Raw genomic sequence first — 19,656 nt, forward strand, 5'->3', positions numbered from 1 at the left:
AGAAGGAGAGGGACAGGAGGCGCTCCAGCTGCCAGAGCAGATATTTCCCTGCAGCGCGTGGACAGGATCACACCAGAGCAGATATCCACGCTGCAGCCTGTGGAGGGCCCCATGCCAGAGCAGTTGGGTATTTCCTGAAGGAATTGTGATCCGTGGATAGCCCGTGGTGGAGCAATTTTTCCTGAAGGACTGCTGCCAACGGAAGGACTCACAGAGCAGGAGAAAAGCACGAGGAGGAAGGAGAAGCAGAGAGGAATTGTTATGAAGTGACCGCAGCCACCTGCTCCCCATTACCCCCTGTGCCAGGCAGGGCGGCAGGGGGACAAGATGGAGGACTCCAGAATGGAGGAGTGAAGTTGAGTCTGGGAGAAGAGGGTGGGGAAGAGATGAGGTGACATTTTAATTTTTATCTTTGTTTCTCACTACAAAAGTCTGGTTTAATTCATTTTCAGTTAAAATAATTTCCCCTAAATCGAGCTTGTTTTGCCTGTGATGGTCACTGGTAAGGTAAGCAGTCTCCCCATCTCTCAACCCACAAAACTTTTTTAGCAATTCTTCCTCCCCTGTCCTGTTGAAGAGAGGGAGTGAGAGAGCATCTGGGTGGGTGTCCGGCAGCCAGCCAAGTTTGCCCCACCACAGCCATTTATGAGTTTCTCCAGCTAGCAATGGACCACAGTATACGTTGTCATGCTTCTTTGAAAATACAGACAGACATATATAACATATTTCTGTCACTCCATTATTAATAGTTTAAAATCATTGGCATCTCTATCTAATGCTGCATCACTGCTTCCTAGATATATTTAAGTAACTCAATTCATCACCCTTTGCCTTTCTGCTCAAATTTTTCCCTGATCTCTTTAACTTATCAGTTTCCTGCAGTTCATCTCTCCTGGAAAGTAAACACAGTTCTTTCAGACTGGGCCTTCATCTACAGAATCCTCTGTGCTAAGTGGGCTCACCCAGCAGGTCCAACAGGATTAGTCAGCCACAGTTATTCTTCATTAGTGATTATAGTGACATGCAGTCATCTTAAATCCAATTATAGTTACTTCTAAATATAGGAATATATATATTTGGCAGATAATTAGAGACAAGTCACTATACATGACATGTCTGTCTTAAAGTCTTCAAGCTCTCCAGTCAGAAGACTGACAAGTTTCAGTTTCTTTAGCCTCCTTATTGAGGCTATGGTTCATCTTTTCAGCTGTAATTGCCTCAACTCTCTTGAGTGAATATTCTCTGAACTGCTAATATTTCCTGTGACCTTTTACCCTGAAACTTTGGCAAAGCAAGCTTGACAACTTGACTGGAGCCCTGCAGCAGGCCTTCACAAGGCAATAGCTGCTATTTTTAACTGCTTCTTGTTCATTGGTTTATCTAAAGTACCTGTTGTTTCAGGGGAAAAAAAGCTGGCTAGTATCAAGCTAGCTTGCAATGAAAGATGAACTAGTGGTGAAGCCATAGCCATATTTGTATATAATATTCATAAATTTCTAAGGAACAGTTTCAATTCAGGGGAACAAAGATGCAGAGATATCTGATCTTAAGTTGTCTGAACCATTACAGATACTCAGAAAGTTTTTTTAAAGTATAACTCCTGTTTTTAAAATAGGACTCCTGTTCTCTGATATAGCAAGTAGGCTTTCCTAATTTTTAGTGATTTTTAACACATTGATTCATCTGCCTCCAATCCCATATTTATGGATTATTTACTTCTAAAGGTAGAACAAATAACTTTAATGCGAAGTGCCACTTTCTAGCTATTTTAACATCTTTTATTCCTAAACATGTTATAGTCATGTCCATCAAAAAATAACTCCATTAAGTTTTACTAATACACCCACATCAAATTTCTTACTGAATACACTGAAAATTCTCCCCCACTTTTTATTTAGGCCATAAATATATTTTTTTTTTTTTTCTAGAAGTCTGTTACAAGCTTACCTAATTTCTGAGTTTCTCTGAAGGCATTCTTTCCAAAGAAAGCAGTACATTCTCTCCTACAAATCCTCTACCATTTTTTTGACCTTACACAACTGAATATCAATCAGCACTAATAGCCATAAGCCTACACATAATCAATTAAACAGAGGTGGTGGTTTATTATTCATGTTACTACCACTTCAAAACCCACCTATGATATTATGATCTAATATAAAGCACCTACAAGACTCTCACCCAACCCACCAATGCTTGGAGTTCTCAAACACTTCCAGCAGAATATTAAGAAAACTATTAATTACAAAGAACCTATTTTTCATTTAATGACCACGATTACAAGTAAGGTTACATTATAAACTCTGCAGAGGTCACCAGTGGATGACTGGTGTTTCCACAAGCTTTTATTTCTATGCATTTTTTCAAATGTTTGCTGCTATATATAATTCCAAGCAGCTCAATGACAAGGTTGCTCACATTTACTTGTGTCTTGGGTTTGGGTTTGTTTTTTTTCAAAGGTGAAGTGAAAAACAGCCATGGCATTGACCTTTCAGAGAAACACATGATATTTTCAAGGCTTATATTTTTATGTTAATTCTTATTTGAAGTAATTGCAAAGAAAATGGAATCAAATCAGCCTCACAGCTTGCTGAAAACATAGCATTACTTGTTGTCCCTTTTGCATACATTTACAATAACTATGTCATTTAGTACTGAAATATTGATCATCCTTAAGGAGCACTGTATTTATGTTGAGTCTTCTTGAATTTGACAGTATGTATCTGAAATTTTTCTTCTTCTCACAGTTTCTTTTCATACAAAAGTTGACCTTTGTTTTCCTTTTTACAACCTAATCCATTTTATCTGTAAAGGAATATCTTAAATAGACTTCCAGTCTAAACTTAAAAACTCTTAACTGACAGTCAGAGTCACTGCTACATCCCTCTTGCCTTCACTAGTTAAACAGGGATTAGTGAAATTCCTGTATCTAGTCATAAAGCCACACAGCACAGAAAAAGCAAAACATACTTAGCAAACAAAAAGATGGCAATATACCATGACTATTTCTGCTACCAAAAATGTTAACAACCTAATGTTTTCTCAGCATTAAATCTCTCCAAAATCCTTAAATGGCTTTCAGAAATGTAAAATAGAGAAATAACTAAATTGCAACTGCAACAGTTTCTGTCTTGGTGGGGAGGGAGGATGGGGGCAAAAAGAAGCAACGTAACACTCCTATCAAACCTGTGTCATGATCTCTTAAATTCCCAGACATGCTTCAGTTAAGAATAAGAAACAAAACCTGAAATCTTAAAAGAAATAATTTTTACCTGCTCATGCTTCCACAATGCATTGATGTCAAAAATGAGAATAGTGTTCAGAGGAGATATTTCAACTTCAGTTAGGCAAAAAAATAAAATAGAAGAACAGCAGATCCAAACTGAAAATTAAAGCTTACAATATTTTGGGACAAAAATATTTATTGAACACAGATGGCTCCTCTAATGATTTGAAGGCATGTATTCTGCTCTTAAGCTCTATTGAGCTAAACTGCAAGTGTCCCACTGATAAATCACTCTGGATTTGTTCTAGGTTAAGGAGAGAAAGCCTAATCTTTATACTGACTAGTTTTGCCCTGCTTAGAGTTGAACACATTTCTAGTGTTCCACCACTATTAAATTAGTAGGTTTATATTTCCATAATGCTAGACTTATTAATAACACTTAAAAAATCATTACTTACTTAGGGGCAATGGTGACAGTCTTTCCTTTAGGTAATGAGAAGTCATCAGCATCTCTTCCTACAAGAATAGCGTTGTATATCAAAGTTTTACTGCTTGGGTTTTTCAGACGCAGCTATCAAAAAAACAAGAACAAAATCAGTTTATTACAAAATAAGAAAGTACTTCAAATGACTAGGTAGATCATTTTTCTTCCTAAGGCGTGTAGACTTCCCACAGACTATCCAACCTCAATTTTTCTGAGTACTCTTTTTGTAGTGTACACTGCACTCCTATGCCTGTTAATGTCGTATTCCTCTCTATATTTGATCTCAGATTTGTTAGACTTGTAGATTTTTTTTTTCTGTTCTTACAAGCATAGGGAAAAATCAGCAGCAGAAGTCACGATCCCAAACCTGAAGAGAAAAAAAAGAAGATGCATGCTTCCATCTTCCGTATTTAGTAGCCTAATGACATGAAACCCATTCATTCTTTGTTGTAGTATATACATAATATAAACACATATATACACACAGTGTTTTAACCTTGTACTGCTACTAATCTGAATTCAATAGTATCAGTACCTGTTTAACAATAGTTGCGTGGAGAGCACCTGTAAATTCTATAGTGTTCTTGGGTAAGTAGTGAGGGAGACTTTCATATAGGTAGACACACAGAATAAGCATTGTGATTGGGTTGGGATCACAGATGTCAGTGGCCTAATATTGAAAAGAAAAAAGAAAAAAATAGCCAGATATTCAGTTAAAATTTTGTCTGTACAGTTCAGAGAGATGAAGATGAAGAACAGAAAAATTTAAGGTAATTCTTTTATACAAATATTTTCAACATAACTTTTAATAACTGGATTAGGCCCATAACTAAGATGAATATGAATCTTGTCAGTGCACCAAAAAAATAATTCTTGAAGGCCAATGACATGCTCTGGTAATAAACCTAGGCTAAAAACTAAAACCACCTTTTTTCCCTACAGTTCAACAGAAACAGATGTTCATTTTATTAAAATGAAGCATAATAGAAAAAGCAAGTAAAATTCACTGACTGGAAAAAACATATGTCTTTATTATCTTTAAAAAAAAAAAATCTTCTAAAATCTTTACGTTTACTATGTAAAGTACCATCCCAAATACTCCTAGATACAGTTTTGCAACTGTTTATGAAGACATCACCAGCCAACTAACAACTATATAGTTATTTTTATTGCAGATGCCAAATTGCTTTACAAAAGGTAACAAGCATTACTGCATCTTAAATATTTGATTTACAGAAATGAATTTAAATGGCAACTGCAAAACATGTCAAAGCTTTAGTCCTCAGCGATTCTGGTAAATCACTGAAAAGAGAGAGGTAGAAACTCCTCCATCAAATGCACAAACTGTTCAGAAGACTAATCAAATAGTAAAGAGACTTAATGATGTGTCTTCCCACAAATACAGGCAGGAAAGATCTGGCTACAGATTTAAACAAATAAGATTCTGTACTTCCTAAATCAAACAAATTAAGTATTTTAAAATTTCATGCTTAGTAACTTATAATATAATGTTATTATAATAAGTTGTCTATAATATACTAAATAAACTTTTACAACTGCAGTAATTTCTCTCCTGAATTAAATTATCAAGTCATACTGAAAAATATATATACTTGGGAGTAGATTTAAGCAACAAACCACTGCATTAACATGTAATCCCATTAAAAGGTGCTTTTTTCATTCAAGACATCTTATTCGGACCCCTTACACAACTGAGAGTCATTCAATACAGCAATATTTTGAAAAAGACCCTCGCCTTACAGCAAAAACTTTGCCTAATTCTCAAGCAAAAAACCCTGATCTATTGTGCTGTTGCTGATTGTCACCGTCACCCTCTCTAAGCAGCTTGGATGAGTTGCGCCTAATTACAGGTAAACTCATCCCATCATTCCAGAATCAAGCCTCCTTCTTCACATGGTTTCATCACATCGTGAATTTGAAGCTGTAAACCACTCAAAGAATAGAGCACATTTTTACTTATTTTAATATTGACCTGTACATTGCTTAGAAGCATTGTATATACATAAAGGCAATGTCTTTTAAATCTGTATGGTCACGTGAGAGAGCAAGAAAAGAGGTACGAGACACTTTTAAATCCCAAGACTTTATGACACAAAACAGCTGTACTACTTGGTTTTTGAACTTACTAGGAACTTGACAAGCTCTGGGAGACACTCATATTCAAATACATTAGCAATAAGGAAAAAGAGCTTTATCTGATCAGCAAGTATTGAAAGTTTCACATCCATTTCTAAGGACACGAACAAAAAAGTCTTAAATGATAAAACATTCTTTTGTAGCACAGGCGTACTTAGGATATCGAAGACTACATAATTTTTGCACTGTCCTAACAAACAAAAAAGAAAAAATGAAGCAAAAAATGTATCTTAAATGGCAGCCTTTTTTGTTTATCTGGAAGAGGAATGAAGAGAATACATAACCAGTTTTATTTAGAACATCAGTTCTATTTGCACCAGTTTTATTTACAACATCCGTTTTGGTTAGAAACAAGTATATACTATAGGGGACCTGAATCTGCCTCATAAGCATGTACATGGCAGGCATATTGGTGGAAAAAGGTCTAGAAAAAATGTCTGTAGCTTGTAAGCAAAAAGGAAAATCAAGAGTTGCATGGAATTAACTGCTCTCAGTCTGCTCTCAGTGTTCACCATCATCCATCCTCCAAAAACTACTGCAAGTAATAAAATCTCCCCCTCACAACGTTAGCCCACATTGTGTGTCAGGAAATTACAGCTGAGTTGGTAACAGCACCCAGATCTCTCCAGATGAGAGACTGCTGCATAAGTATAGCTTCCATAAGTACAAAAATCTCTCGCACACATTGTAAGCACAAACATATTTACTGATTCAAGACTAGCAAGCTATCAGTAAATCCAGTACACAATTTCCCTGCTTTTCTGCGCGTACGTGCTTCCCTCAAGCAGAGCTTTATAAGGAAGGTCTTGTAACGTAACCTGAAAAATCAGCAAGCCCGCAACTTATTAGATATGAAGCAAAAACTCGTGCTAGAAGAGTGTACGCTGATACTGTCAGATCCATCATGGGAAAAGGGCAATTCTAACTGAAATTTGCCAGATGACTCCAGCTGTGGTAGTATGGAGAGAGAATGTGATACTCCAGTGGAAGCCTTGGTTATCTTTTCTGGGTAAGTTAAGAAAGCAATACAAATGGTAATGTGACAATTTTGAGGAGATCGGATTAATAAAAAAATTAAAAGTAAATAAATAGCATCCATCTAATAAAATGAGACATTAATTGAACTATATTGAATAAGAAGCCCAGGTTTTTGGCACAACCACTTCTGTGAAATATTTTAAAAACTTTGCTGCTCATATAAAAAAAAAAAATTATCACTCTAGATAACACATCTTGTTCATGGGTAAATTTTATTACCACTGTACCTTTTCAGGACCAAAACCTCTTAATAGTAAACTATGAGGATAAAGCTGTATCAACTTAATTTTCTTTTGATACTTTGTCAGTAAAGTCTTATTTTAATACTTATTGTCAATACCATTAAAATTTCCAGGGATCTCTGAGAATAAGAAATATTTCTATACATTAATATTTCTTCTATAAACTACATTATACCAGTTTTTCACAGGACCACATTTTCAGCCCCCACATTATTTTATTTTTATGACCAACTATATTCTTGTCCTCAACATGATTAGATGTTTATTGCCTAAATGGAGCATTAGAGGAAAAAAAATCTTTAAATCTTTTTTTAATTGATTCTCATGAGGCAATTTTCATAATGAACCATCTATTCCAGAACCTCAATACTCTCCAGCAGATTAATCAAGGGAATGGATACTATTTCTAAAGCAGCAGGATGAAGGAAACAGAGCAGCTATTTAGTCAGTCACCTGCTCTCTGATGCGAGCCCATGTAGAAATATTATTTGCATTAGTTAGTGTTTCACCTTAGTATACGTCTGCTTCTAGATGAGCCAAGTCTCTATTTTATTGAATAGGAAAAATGCTACACATTTAGATTATAACAAGAAAATGTAGCAATATTTTTATTCTAATAAAATTCTTGTACAGATTATATTTTCGTCTTTGGTATTAAGAAGATAAAATGAAGAATAAAAATCCAGATTATTGAAACATCTGAAAAAAATATGACTTAATTTAGAGTGTTCCTAGAACATGGTCAGCTATAGATATGGGATTTAAAGTTATGTTTTTCTCTCTCTTCCACTCATATTTCTCCAAGGCTATAAAAAATGGGTTTGGATAACTCCTTAAAAATTCTTTTTTTTTGTCATTTCCAAGAACAGAAAATTCTAGCAATTAAAAAAAAATTTAAAAAAAAATCAGTGGGAGATAATAAGCCTAAAATAGTCAACTGAATAAAACAACTCCGTAGGAAGAACTAGTCCCATGTGGATTCCCACTAGGAACCTTGAAATCAAAGTAAAAATTTCATTCTCATTATCAGAAAGTTTTGGATAACTGCAGTTACTCTGCTTCCCAAATATTAATGAAGAGACTTTGGGAAAAGACGTCACATTTATTAGCCACATGGGCTAAAAAAAGGGAGAAAACTTTTTTGCCTCTTCTGGACCATCTTTAGTGCAGCAAGAGAGATGATAGATATGTCTATACATCTTAATTAATTAATTTTTATTTCCAAGTTAAAGTTTTATACTAGAGCATATATTGCAGTGCCTCTACAAACCAGCCAATTCAACCTCCTAATTACTAAAAGCTGAAGATCCAATGCTCTGTGAAAAAGTAAATACATATTCCAAAGAACGGAACACAACAGACAAACCAGCTTCAAATTTTGCAGAAAGGCCCTTGTTCCTCTAGTTAGTTCCTCCTGCAGGTATGACAAAAAGCAGTTTCATGAAATGTCCCTTGTCAGAATACGAAAGCAGCTGTAATGACATTGAACAAAGATCCACAAGATCTAAATGCTTATGGATGTCCTTGGAGTTACCAGAGACTGGGTATCCCACCATTTTGACTCTGCCAACAGAGCAGTTGCTTGAGTAAAGGGTGTAAGAAACTGGGCAAATATTAAGCGGTCTTTCCATTGACATGATTTGCTAGCTTCTGGAAACTAGGGGCTTAAGGATTTATGGAGTACTGTTAAACACCTCTCTGACATTATTTTAAATTCTTCTCTATTTCATTCCTTACATACAGAAATAAGCCTGACTGTCATTAACAGTTTATGAATTCTTTTTAATTAGAAATTACTTATTGAGTTTTCTTCCTCTTTTGATGTTATTAAAATGCAATATTGACTGACATCTACTGCCTAAAACATAGGACCACAGAAAGCAGCTGAGATTTAAGTCCTAAGGCAGGAGGTCTAAGAAAACAAAACGATGCATCACTGAGCACAAGTACAAATAGCTCCACCCTCAAACTGCTTCTACTTGGTGATTGATGGATCAGCAACTAACAAAGGTTTTCTTCAGCTAGCAGAAGCTGCATTTTGACACAATAATTTTGTGAGGAGAAAGGGTGTAAAGGGCAAACATTTGAAACTCTAGTGGAGCCACCTTCCTCCAAAATGACGTAAAAAGCCTCGGTAGCTTAAAGCAAATATTCCACGTAGAAAAACCTTTATACAAAATAAGAACCTAAGAGCAGCCTATTGGCTCAGACCATGGGCCAAAAGGACACCACTGCAAGCTGATGCCTAAATGAAAATGATTATACGGTAAGTACACATACACTTGAGTATTTTCCCAGGCTCAAGCATGAGACTTCCTGATCCACATATGATTCCTGTCTACTTAGAAATCTTCATTTCTTTCTCTTCCAGGCCTATGAGCAGTCTCCCTTTAACTCTGTGTAAAAACTGTAAAGGCAGCCTAAGAAAACACTCTCTTTTTGAAGCTATGTTCAGTGTAACCAAGAAAGAATCTGGAAGAAAAGATAGAGCTATAAGCTGTGTTCTGTTCTTTGGAATATGTATTTACTTTTTCACAGAGCATTGGATCTTCAGCTTTTAGTAATTAGGAGGTTGAATTGGCTGGTTTGTAGAGGCACTGCAATATATGCTCTAGTATAAAACTTTAACTTGGAAATCAAAATTAACTCAGATAGTTAAGATGATAGATATGTCTATACATCTCTCTTGCTGCACTAAAGATGGTCCAGAAGATGCAAAAAAGTTTTCTCCCTTTTTTCAGCCCATGTGGCTAATAAATGTGACGTTTATCCCATTCCCATAGGATAAACACTATATAAGGTGAGATGATTTAGTTATTGAAAGCTTCACAGACTTATTACTGACTACAGCTCAGCCCTAATTAAAATAAATGCCTGTAGTCCTGCAAGTTAAATGTCTGTAGTCCTGCATGAGGATGTTCTGTGTGCTTCATACTATAAGGAATATGAATTTTTGTTTTGTTTGGTACAACAGGAAGGAGAAACCTGTCAAGATATATTAGAACAGACAAGCCTTACCACATTTTTACCTGTATACATATTAAATTCATCTTACATTAAATCTCACTAGGTAACCTACAAGTTTTCTAAATTTCCCTTCTATTTTATTAAGTTAGAGACAGGCAGGAGATTCCATAGCAAAGGCAGAACTGGAGCTCCCTGGCGGCAAATCCATTGACTCCATAAAATCATAAAGGCAGGAGGAGTTACTGATTGCTTCCTCCCTCTTTTCTTGCCCTGTGCCCAGCCAAGCATTGCATCGTGCTCCCAGCAGTTCTAGCACAGCTCCTTCTCTAACCTTCCAAGAGAGCAAGTATATCACTGGGCACTGATAGGAAGTTTCCCTGTCACTCTCCATAGTTCCCTAGATAATGCTTATCCTCATAATTCTTAAGATTCATTTCATATACTCTTCATGCACTGATGTAATCATATGCCTCATCTTGTATTTCTATTTATTTCTATCACCACTGTTTTTTAAAGTTGGAATTTTAGGATGCACTTACTATGCAAAGTAAAAAAGCTTCTTGCCTGCCAAAAGCTTTAAACCTGAAGTCTGAAAAATATTCTGATGTTTTCCATTCACTTATCTCAGTAATGGCTATTGAATTTTAACAAGTATTTGTAGAAGTTATTCCAATATAGCTGTGGTTTTACACCTCTACTGTTCATCTTTACTGCATTTTCATTTAAGATAGCAAAGATGCCAGAGAAGATTATCTGTTGAAGCCTAACTTTCTTTTGCCACCTACTTCTACTCATTTCCACTTAGATCAGAACTTATTCCCTCAGAAAATGTTATTCTGTTTTATCCTGTGCTGAATTCATAAAACTGCATTTGTGACAGTAATCTACTACTCTAGAAATTAAAAAAAAAAAAAATTGGTGTATTTCATAACAACATTCAGCAGAAAATTCACATAGTCTATATACATTATTTGCTTTAAAAAATTGTGTTAGCAAACAGTAGCAATTAATAAAGTTTAACAGATTTATGCCTTAAATTGTATCTATAACAAAGTTTCTCAAAACATGAAAAAGCCTCTCACGTTTCTGGAAGAGTTAGGTGATTGCTTGTTAGCTTTTTATTTGTGTTCTAATGTTGCCTAGTTAAAGAAAATGCTGAAGCTGACAAACTGGATAAATTATTATACTTCAAATTCTAAATATTCCAAGTTAGAACTACGTCAAAACTGGAACAAGAAATTCAAGGCCTAGTAGATTGGTTCTATTGCGAAAAAAAAGTTATTTAACTGTTACAACACCATCAGCTCTGTGCTGTTGACTCCATAATCAACTCTCCACGTTTTCAATCACCTGTATATTACTAAAGCCTGGTCTTTTGTACTGCTGGTACTACTGCTCAGAAAACAGTTTGTAACTGCTTACAAGTAATGCCTCTTGATTTTGTGAAAATAGGTCTGACAGACAGAAAAGAAGAAAGAAAAACTTTATTAAAAGATATAGGGAAGTAGTAGATCTCTGAACCGCTTCTTGTGGCAATAAACCTCTCCATTTTTCTGAACATGTAATTATTAGTTGAATAATGTAATGAAACAAAATATTCAACAGATGCAAAAAACACGCAAGGCTTTCCCCACTACAAAGCCTACAAAGCAATGATAAAAATAGACATCCTACACCAAAGAACAGCTTCTAGCAGGACACAAATAACTAGAAAAGAGAAAATGCTTGCAATCAGTGGCCACAAAATGTTACCTAGGTGATCAATTTAAACAAACAATTGCAAATGACTACTGAAAATTACGGCAAAAATATTAAACAAACAGAAGGTAATAAAAATACTATCTTAAAATTTCAGAAACAGAAAGCCATACATTTAATCTTTACTAGTTTTTTTCAGATTTGTAAGGCTTAAACATTGAACTTAAAATGTAAACATATAGGAAACAATGCTGTTTGTGAACAAAAGGAGGTTCCTAATTTTATGTAGGCTTTGCTTATACAAGTGCAGCAGAGAAGTTTTCAATAAGCTAGAAGTCAATGTGAGAATAGAAAAGCAAGTCTGGAAAAAGATCAAGCAGTAATTTTAGTGTCTAAGTAAAGCTTAAAAATCTATATTTTTTATCTTTCTACTGTACACATATATGAATATCCTTTTTAAAAGACTATAGCTATCACAGACTTATACATTTTCTCTTCAGAAATATCCCAGGTGAGATCATTATCAGGTCGAACTAATTTTCAGTTGCTCTGATGGAAATAAAAAGCACCACCAATTTTGAAACATACGTTTTCTTTTCTTTCATTTCTACAACATGTTTATGAGGTGCCCAAGGGTATAATTTAGGTGAACTTAAAACTTAACATACCTAAACAGATCACTTGTCTGTTGCAGTTGCATACGTTTCAATAGATCTCATCATGCCAGTGAATCACAGAATAGAATCATACAGTGGTTTGGGTTGGAAGAGACCTTAAAGATCATCTAGTTCCAACCCCTCCTGCCATGGGCAGGGACACCTTCCACTAGACCAAGTTGCTCAAAGCCCCATCCAGCCTGGCCTTGAACACTTCAGGGATGGGGCATCCACAGCCTCTCTGAGCAACCTGTTCCAGTGCCTCACCACCCTCCCAGTAAAGAACTTCTTCCTAATATCTAATCTAAATCTACCCTCAGTTTAAAACCATTACCCCTCACCATATCACTACACTCCCTGATAATGAATCCCTCTCTAACTTTCCTGTAGGCCCCCTTTAGGTACTGGAAGGCTGCTATAATGCCTCCCCAGAGCTTTCTCTTCTCCAGGCTGAACAAACCCAACTCTCTCAGTCTGTCTTCACAGGGGAGGTGCTCCAGCCCCCTGATCATTTTCATGGCCCTCCTCTGGACCTCCTCCAACAGGTCCATGTCTTTCTTACGCGGGGGGCCTCAGAGCTGAATGCAGTACTGCAGATGGTGTCTTACAAGAGTGGAGTAGCAGGGGAGCATCACCTCCCTCGACCTGCTGGTCACGCTTCTTTTGATGCAGCCCAGGATATGGTTGGCTTTCTGGGCTGCGAGCACACATTGCTGGCTCATATTCAGTTTTTCATCCATCAATATCCCCAATTCCTTCTCCACAGGGCTTCTCTCAATCCACTCATCGCACAGACTGTATCCATGTTTGGGATTGCCCTGACCCTGCAGGACCTTACATTTGGCCATGCAGAACTTCAGGAGGTTGGCACAGGCCCAGCTCTCAAGCCTGTCAAGGTCCCTCTGGATGGCATCCCTTCCCTCTAGAGCATCATCTGCACCACTCAGCCTGGTGTCATCCACAAACTTGCTGAGGGTGCACTCAATCCCACTGTCCATGTCCCCGTCAAAGATGTTAAATAATACTCATCCCAGTACAGACTCCTGAGGGACACCACTCATCACTGGTGTCCACCTGGGCATTGAGCCATTGACTACAACTCTTCCAGTGTGACCATTCAACCAACTCCTTATCCACTGAGTCGTCCACCATCAAATCCGTGTCTTTCTATTTTAGAGGCAAGGATGTTGTGTGGGACAGTATCAAATGTTTTGCACAATATTATCAATAAGCTGAATTCCAGCCAAATGTTCTTTATCTAATGCTCTGATTTATCATGCTTACATATCAAAGGAAACAGTTGTTGCAACCACTTTTATAAGGATGCTTAGGAAGATTCAGTCCTTTACAACCCACTTCAAGTATTTTTCCAGAATACCCTAGGAAAGATACATATGAGAAGACAATTGCCACTCTAACAGATAAAAGTGATTTCTACTTTTTTCACTCTTCTATTTTCTGAATTTAAGACCACACATCAATATTAGATTCCTATCTCAGGCAAACCAAGGTATTTGCATTTACATTATAGATTGGTGGATAGGCAGATACAGAGTTCTATCTGTGTATTTGCAGTGTCATACAAATTTTAGTCAAATAACTAAGCATTAAGAAAGAAATCCTTTTTCCTTAAAATTACTTTTGTCAAGAAGTTGCCATGTTTACCAAGCTAACAGCTGCTTACTAAAGTACAGAGAACTGAAAACAAAAAAGTGTTAATCATCTTTAGAGATGATTACAACAAAAATATAACTGAAGCATTAAGTGACAGCCAGGAAGTTACCTTTCTGAGTGCATACAATAATGTATAGACTACCTCAAGTAAAAATCCTTACTGGATATATACTGGAAATTCAAAAAATTCTGTGTTGTTGCATTTCTTTCCTCTTCTCCATTGGCTGCTGACAGCATCTTCTTACCCTCCTTCATTTCAGACTCAAGTCTTGGGGTTACCATCTACCCCCCTTTCTTGCTTATATGGCCGTGTTATTGCCCAGTTTTACTGCTTTGTACTCCACAGCAACGCTGAATTCCCCTGTTCATTTCAACAAAACAGCCACATTCATTTTCAGCTTCTTAACTCTCTCTGACTTTACTCACATCATCTTCTACAGCTTGTCTGAAAATATCCTCCCTTTTACTTGGTCCCAACTATAACTGTCAGTATTGTTGGCCCCAATTTTAAATCAGTCAGCAGCAAAATGAGTTCCTCTACTGGCTATCCCCAATCACTGCATCTTCCCTCCTAATCTATCCTTGTCATGTACATTCCCTCCATATCACTGTTATCCACCATCTTATCTTGCAATATTTTATTTTGGGCTTTCAATTGGATCTTCTTTAAATCAAAGTGTTTTAGAACTTAAAAATATCAAACACAAAGAAAAAATACATAGAAAGACACCATTAATACTCCAGGGTTGAACTGTCAGTCATGATTAGAAAGTGGAAACAAAGAATTTCTTGCCCAAAGTACTCCATCTTAAGCCTATACCTTAATCCTTAAAAGGATTTAAAAGCCTTGAACTCCGTTAGAGGTATCATTTAAACTTGCAGCTGAAGTATTCCAGACAGTTGAACTTTATTATTATAGAATTTTAGATTTTTAAAGTGATTGAAAGTGCCATCTATTCCAGACCTAAAAAGTGTCTCAGCTTGTGCTGTCACCACCATCTTTGCATTAATTAATAGAAAGCTGTCCTGAAAGTTCAGAAGCAGTGATTGCCTGATAGTCAAGAACTTTGCCAATACTGTTGGAACATTTTAGCCTGCTAAATTTAAGAGACAAGACTATGAGAGAAAAAAACAAAATAGGATAGTTCAGCAACAGGATTCATGTATTTTTCTGCTTTTATTGCTGAAGAACAAGAAGCTTAAGAAATTTCTACAGTAGTCTTAGAAAATGCGTATATGAATTCCAATAAATCTATGCAAAAATTATCCTTTACCTTCTTTTTATTTTTTTTAATTTTTTTTTTACTTTCCACAATATTTTGTTTGTAAAGCATGTCTTAGCTAAAATTAAAATTAAAATACAGACCTCGAAGATCCAGGATCTGTTCCTTTTTCTGGTGTTGACTGATTACTAATAATATTGTAGTATTGTAAACATTGTAGTCTTAAAACACACTAAGTGCATTAAAGAGAATATCCTGGAGTCCTGCTTCCACCTTTAATGTGGTTAACTCCTTCTGCATATCCACATCCAGCCTCTGCCTTCATGTCCTAAACTGCCTGTTTTTCTCATTAAAAGATGAGGCAAAATATGCCTTAATTTTGAGGATTATAACTAGATTATCTTTTTATGTTTCCTGTCAGTCACAAGTATACGAACCAGTAGATTTTCTCAGTTCAGCCTGTCACAGCAAAGCAATTTATAACAGCATATCTGTATCAGGATGTGGGAGCAAGACAGTAGCTGATACAACAAGAAATAGCAGGGTGAATTTTTCCCTGTAATCATAACACAATTGAATGGAAAGGGGAAAATAAAAGTTGTAACTGAGCTTTCTTTCATACTACTTTGTTCACAGCACACCTCTACATCTGATTCCTAATACTATTAATTCCTTTGGAAAGTTTCCTCATACACTGATGAATACTATGTCTATTCTACTATATCCTCTTCTGGTCTTCTAGCCAGCTCGACATGCTCCACACCCACCCCAGCCCATCACAGTCCCTGACACTCACTTTGCTCATGATGGAAGCTGCATCACTCCGCAAATTCTTAAGAGAATGATGTGACATCAAACAGTTTTTACTGGTTTTGGTAAGGACAGGATTGTTAATGACTCAGGGAGCAAAGCAGAAAGGGAAAATAAGAGGGAATCTGCTATTTTAGATAAGTAACAGTTTGGTAACTAACACACGCAACCAGCACATGGAAGATAACAGCATGAATCCCTGTGAGCACATAACCTTGAAATACATCCTTGCCATTGCTATTAACAAGCTTTCTACTTGTACTGAATTTACAGGGCTTCAGCACTGGGGTTTGACAAGCCTTTGCCAAGTCTTGTTGACCAGCTCATAGAGCTTTGCTTTACTTGGTTTAGCTGCGACAGCAACTTTTTTAATTGATCAGGCCTCTGTGACTGACTTGTTTTACTCTTATCTTTGTATGATACCACCAGAACCCACACCTACAAATAACTCCCAAATGGTGAGTTAAAGAAATGCAGACTTGAAGCAGGAGAAAACTGGTTTTAGGGGCAACAAAAAGAACAAAGAAATAATATCCAACATATGTAAAGGGCACCATACATAGAAAATTTGGAGCTGTAGGACGATGAAAAAACAGAGATATAAATCATGTTACTAAGCATATAAAAATGATCCAAAGTGAACACTAGATTGGAGAAGAAACTAACATCAACACCACCACATTCCTCCCAAAAAAGGATGTCAGAAGCTGACAGCTTACTGTGTTACTCTCACCAGTAGTCCTAAACTACTGACTTCTGTGTGCACCAAACCCAGGACAGAACCCTTGTGGGCCTTTGTGATTAGATAGATGCACATAAGTGTCACCAGACATTCATATTATTTTTTTACCACTCCCTTTTATGTTGAAGTGCATTGTGTTTGTTCTTAAACATATTTTTCCTAAATTGCTTTAGAACACTAATAATAAATTCCATTCAGGTTTTCATTGTGTGATTTACAACGCTAGAATCTGAACTGAATTAATCTTATGTTCAGCTAGTTAGATATATGCAATTCTACAAAGCAAGGAATTATGGAAATTACTTGTAATTAAGTGTATTTATATGAAGCAGTATTTTGGTTTCCATCATACAGTAGCACATCATGAAACAAAACTGCTTCACTAAAATCTCACTTTAATTTGATATACAATATTACTATCATAAAAGTTAAAAAAAAAAAAATTAAAAGTATATTAGAACCACTAGTGTAAAATCATTTACCTTTATGTCTATAGCCAGACCGACAGCACGCATAGCGTTCACAAGTATCAAACAGTTGTGCAGAAACTGTTCAGGAGTTCTTGGAGTAGTATACATCCTTACAAAGTGAGTAGCAATCTAGAGAAGGCAGAGAAATCAAACTCTTGATCTTCCACTAAGCAAAATGACTATGTTTGTATTTTCACTCCTTCAGCAATCCATAAGATCTAAATTTTGAACTAAAATTCCCTATTAAAAATATACCCAGAGAAAAGAAAAATTAATACTGAAATAATCACTCTAGACTTGCTAAATGTTGGGGTTTTTTTCTTTATTAAAAACCACATAAGCCAACAGTTCCAAAGGAAAATAAGGCCTGAATAAACCCACTTACATTAATAAACAGTATAAAACTTGCACAATATTAAGAAAAGTCCTTACCAAATATGGACAATAAGCTGCCAGCTGTGCTGCCAATACCAGGCCATCTAGAAGATCTCGGTCAAAATTTACTATCCATCTCATTGGTGGTACTTCACCTGATTTAAAAACAGAGCAAGATGAATTAGATTCTTCTCCCCTTATATGCCTAATTTTATTCTTGGTAGATATGATGACTATTTGAAATGACTGAATAGAAGAAAGAACAGAAAAAGGAAAAATCCGTTCACATGTAGAATTTCCCAGGTATAATTCTCTTCCAGAGCCATTGCTGAAGACAGGAAAAATCTCACCTAGAATATTGTAACTATTATTCATACACTCTGATACAGCATGCAAGAGTATTCATCACAATTGATGGGAAACAGGTAAGCTAAATTTAACCTCACAGATTAGGAACCTAAACATGTAAATTGTATTTCTTTTTTATAGGCTTAAAACTCATAGGGGTACTGAAACTCATGAAAATATGCATGAATCCTTTAAAGTTGCAAAGTTTAAGCACATAAGAAGGAAAAGGTTATTGATTTTCTTTAAGGTCACATTAAATTATTTGGCACAAATGCAATATAAATGAAAGCTAACAGCTCAATTCCTGCAACATAGATCACTACTTCTAGAATTGTATGGTAAAGGACTATGCCTTGCAAGGTTAGATTGTTTTTTATATTTCTAGTGGTTTTATTTAAAATAAAACTGATTATTAAGAAAGTAAATACAGTTTATTTATTAGCATTTCTTATCTGAAGCATTCCACGTCTTAAGTATTTAACATAGCATTTGAACAACAGACTTTTGCTCTTAAGCATCATAATAAACCATAGGAAGAATACAGTCATTTTAGAACTCTCAACATGAGATACTCTCCACAAATTACTGACATACCAAAACCTAAATGTTTTAAATCACTGTCTATACCCAATTACCAGTATTTTGCCAGTAAATGTGAAGCATGAACACAGAAAACATGATCCTTTTTTAAGGAGAGCAATCTTGTCACAAATATTCAAGTACTGAGTCATAACTTCTCTGTTGTGTTATTTGCAGTTTCTTCCAACTTCTACTACAGAAATACCTATTGCTTAATTTTCTTTGTTTTCATTACCATCTCAGGTCCAAGCTCCCAAATTTAGGAAACACTGGATTTCAGCCACTGGCAAGGTTTTCAGATAGACTGGGATCATGCTTTCTCATACAGGACAAATTATATAGCTTTTATTTCACTATACATCCAGAGAGTGTATTGTTTACCAAGTTTAAAGCTTCATAAGTTGAAAAAAACCCACCAATATGCTACAGAATCTGGGATGATAAAAAATCTCCTACATATTATAAACACATAAATATCTTAATGTTATAATATAAAGAAATGTTCTTTTCTTTCAAAAATGTTACCATTAAAAGATAAAAAAATGTTTGTAACACTGAACTGTTAACGATAGTAATATAATGATGTTCAGAACAGCCCAGGATCTTCATTAGCAAAAGAAGAATTTGGAGACACCAGTACTTGACATAGAAATAGTTTAAATGAACAGAAGCATAAAATGTTTCACCAGGTTACACATTTCAGACCTTTATTTCAATCTGTCCTTATTAAGAGCTTCATTCTGCAAGACCAAACACTTGAAAGCAGGGGCACAAGTCATGTATATTTTACAGGTCTCTACCTTTACAGAAGGAATACCATAAACTAAATGAAAGTTCAAGAAAGAGAAAAGCATAGATTCTCTATGCATTTGGAATACAATGGTCTCATTTAGTCATCAATGACGCTGAATCTTTTGCTCTCACAAACTAGATTACACTATAGATGTAACACTTCAATCAGTGTTAC

General features: G+C 35.8%; 1 protein-coding gene across 1 annotated transcript in view; it reads right to left on the minus strand.

Moving 5' to 3' along the window:
• Positions 1–19,656, minus strand: part of CFAP47 (cilia and flagella associated protein 47) — a 329,354-nt gene that overhangs the window by 212,036 nt on the left and 97,662 nt on the right. The window contains exons 34-37 of the mRNA XM_075033536.1: positions 17,820–17,917; positions 17,400–17,516; positions 4,246–4,380; positions 3,685–3,797 (exon numbers count right to left, since the gene is read on the minus strand). Coding sequence (XP_074889637.1) covers positions 3,685–3,797; positions 4,246–4,380; positions 17,400–17,516; positions 17,820–17,917 — 463 coding nt within the window. The remainder of the gene's footprint in view (positions 1–3,684; positions 3,798–4,245; positions 4,381–17,399; positions 17,517–17,819; positions 17,918–19,656) is intronic.

Source organism: Buteo buteo, chromosome 8 (assembly GCF_964188355.1).
Source record: "Buteo buteo chromosome 8, bButBut1.hap1.1, whole genome shotgun sequence".
Classification (NCBI taxonomy): domain Eukaryota; kingdom Metazoa; phylum Chordata; class Aves; order Accipitriformes; family Accipitridae; genus Buteo; species Buteo buteo.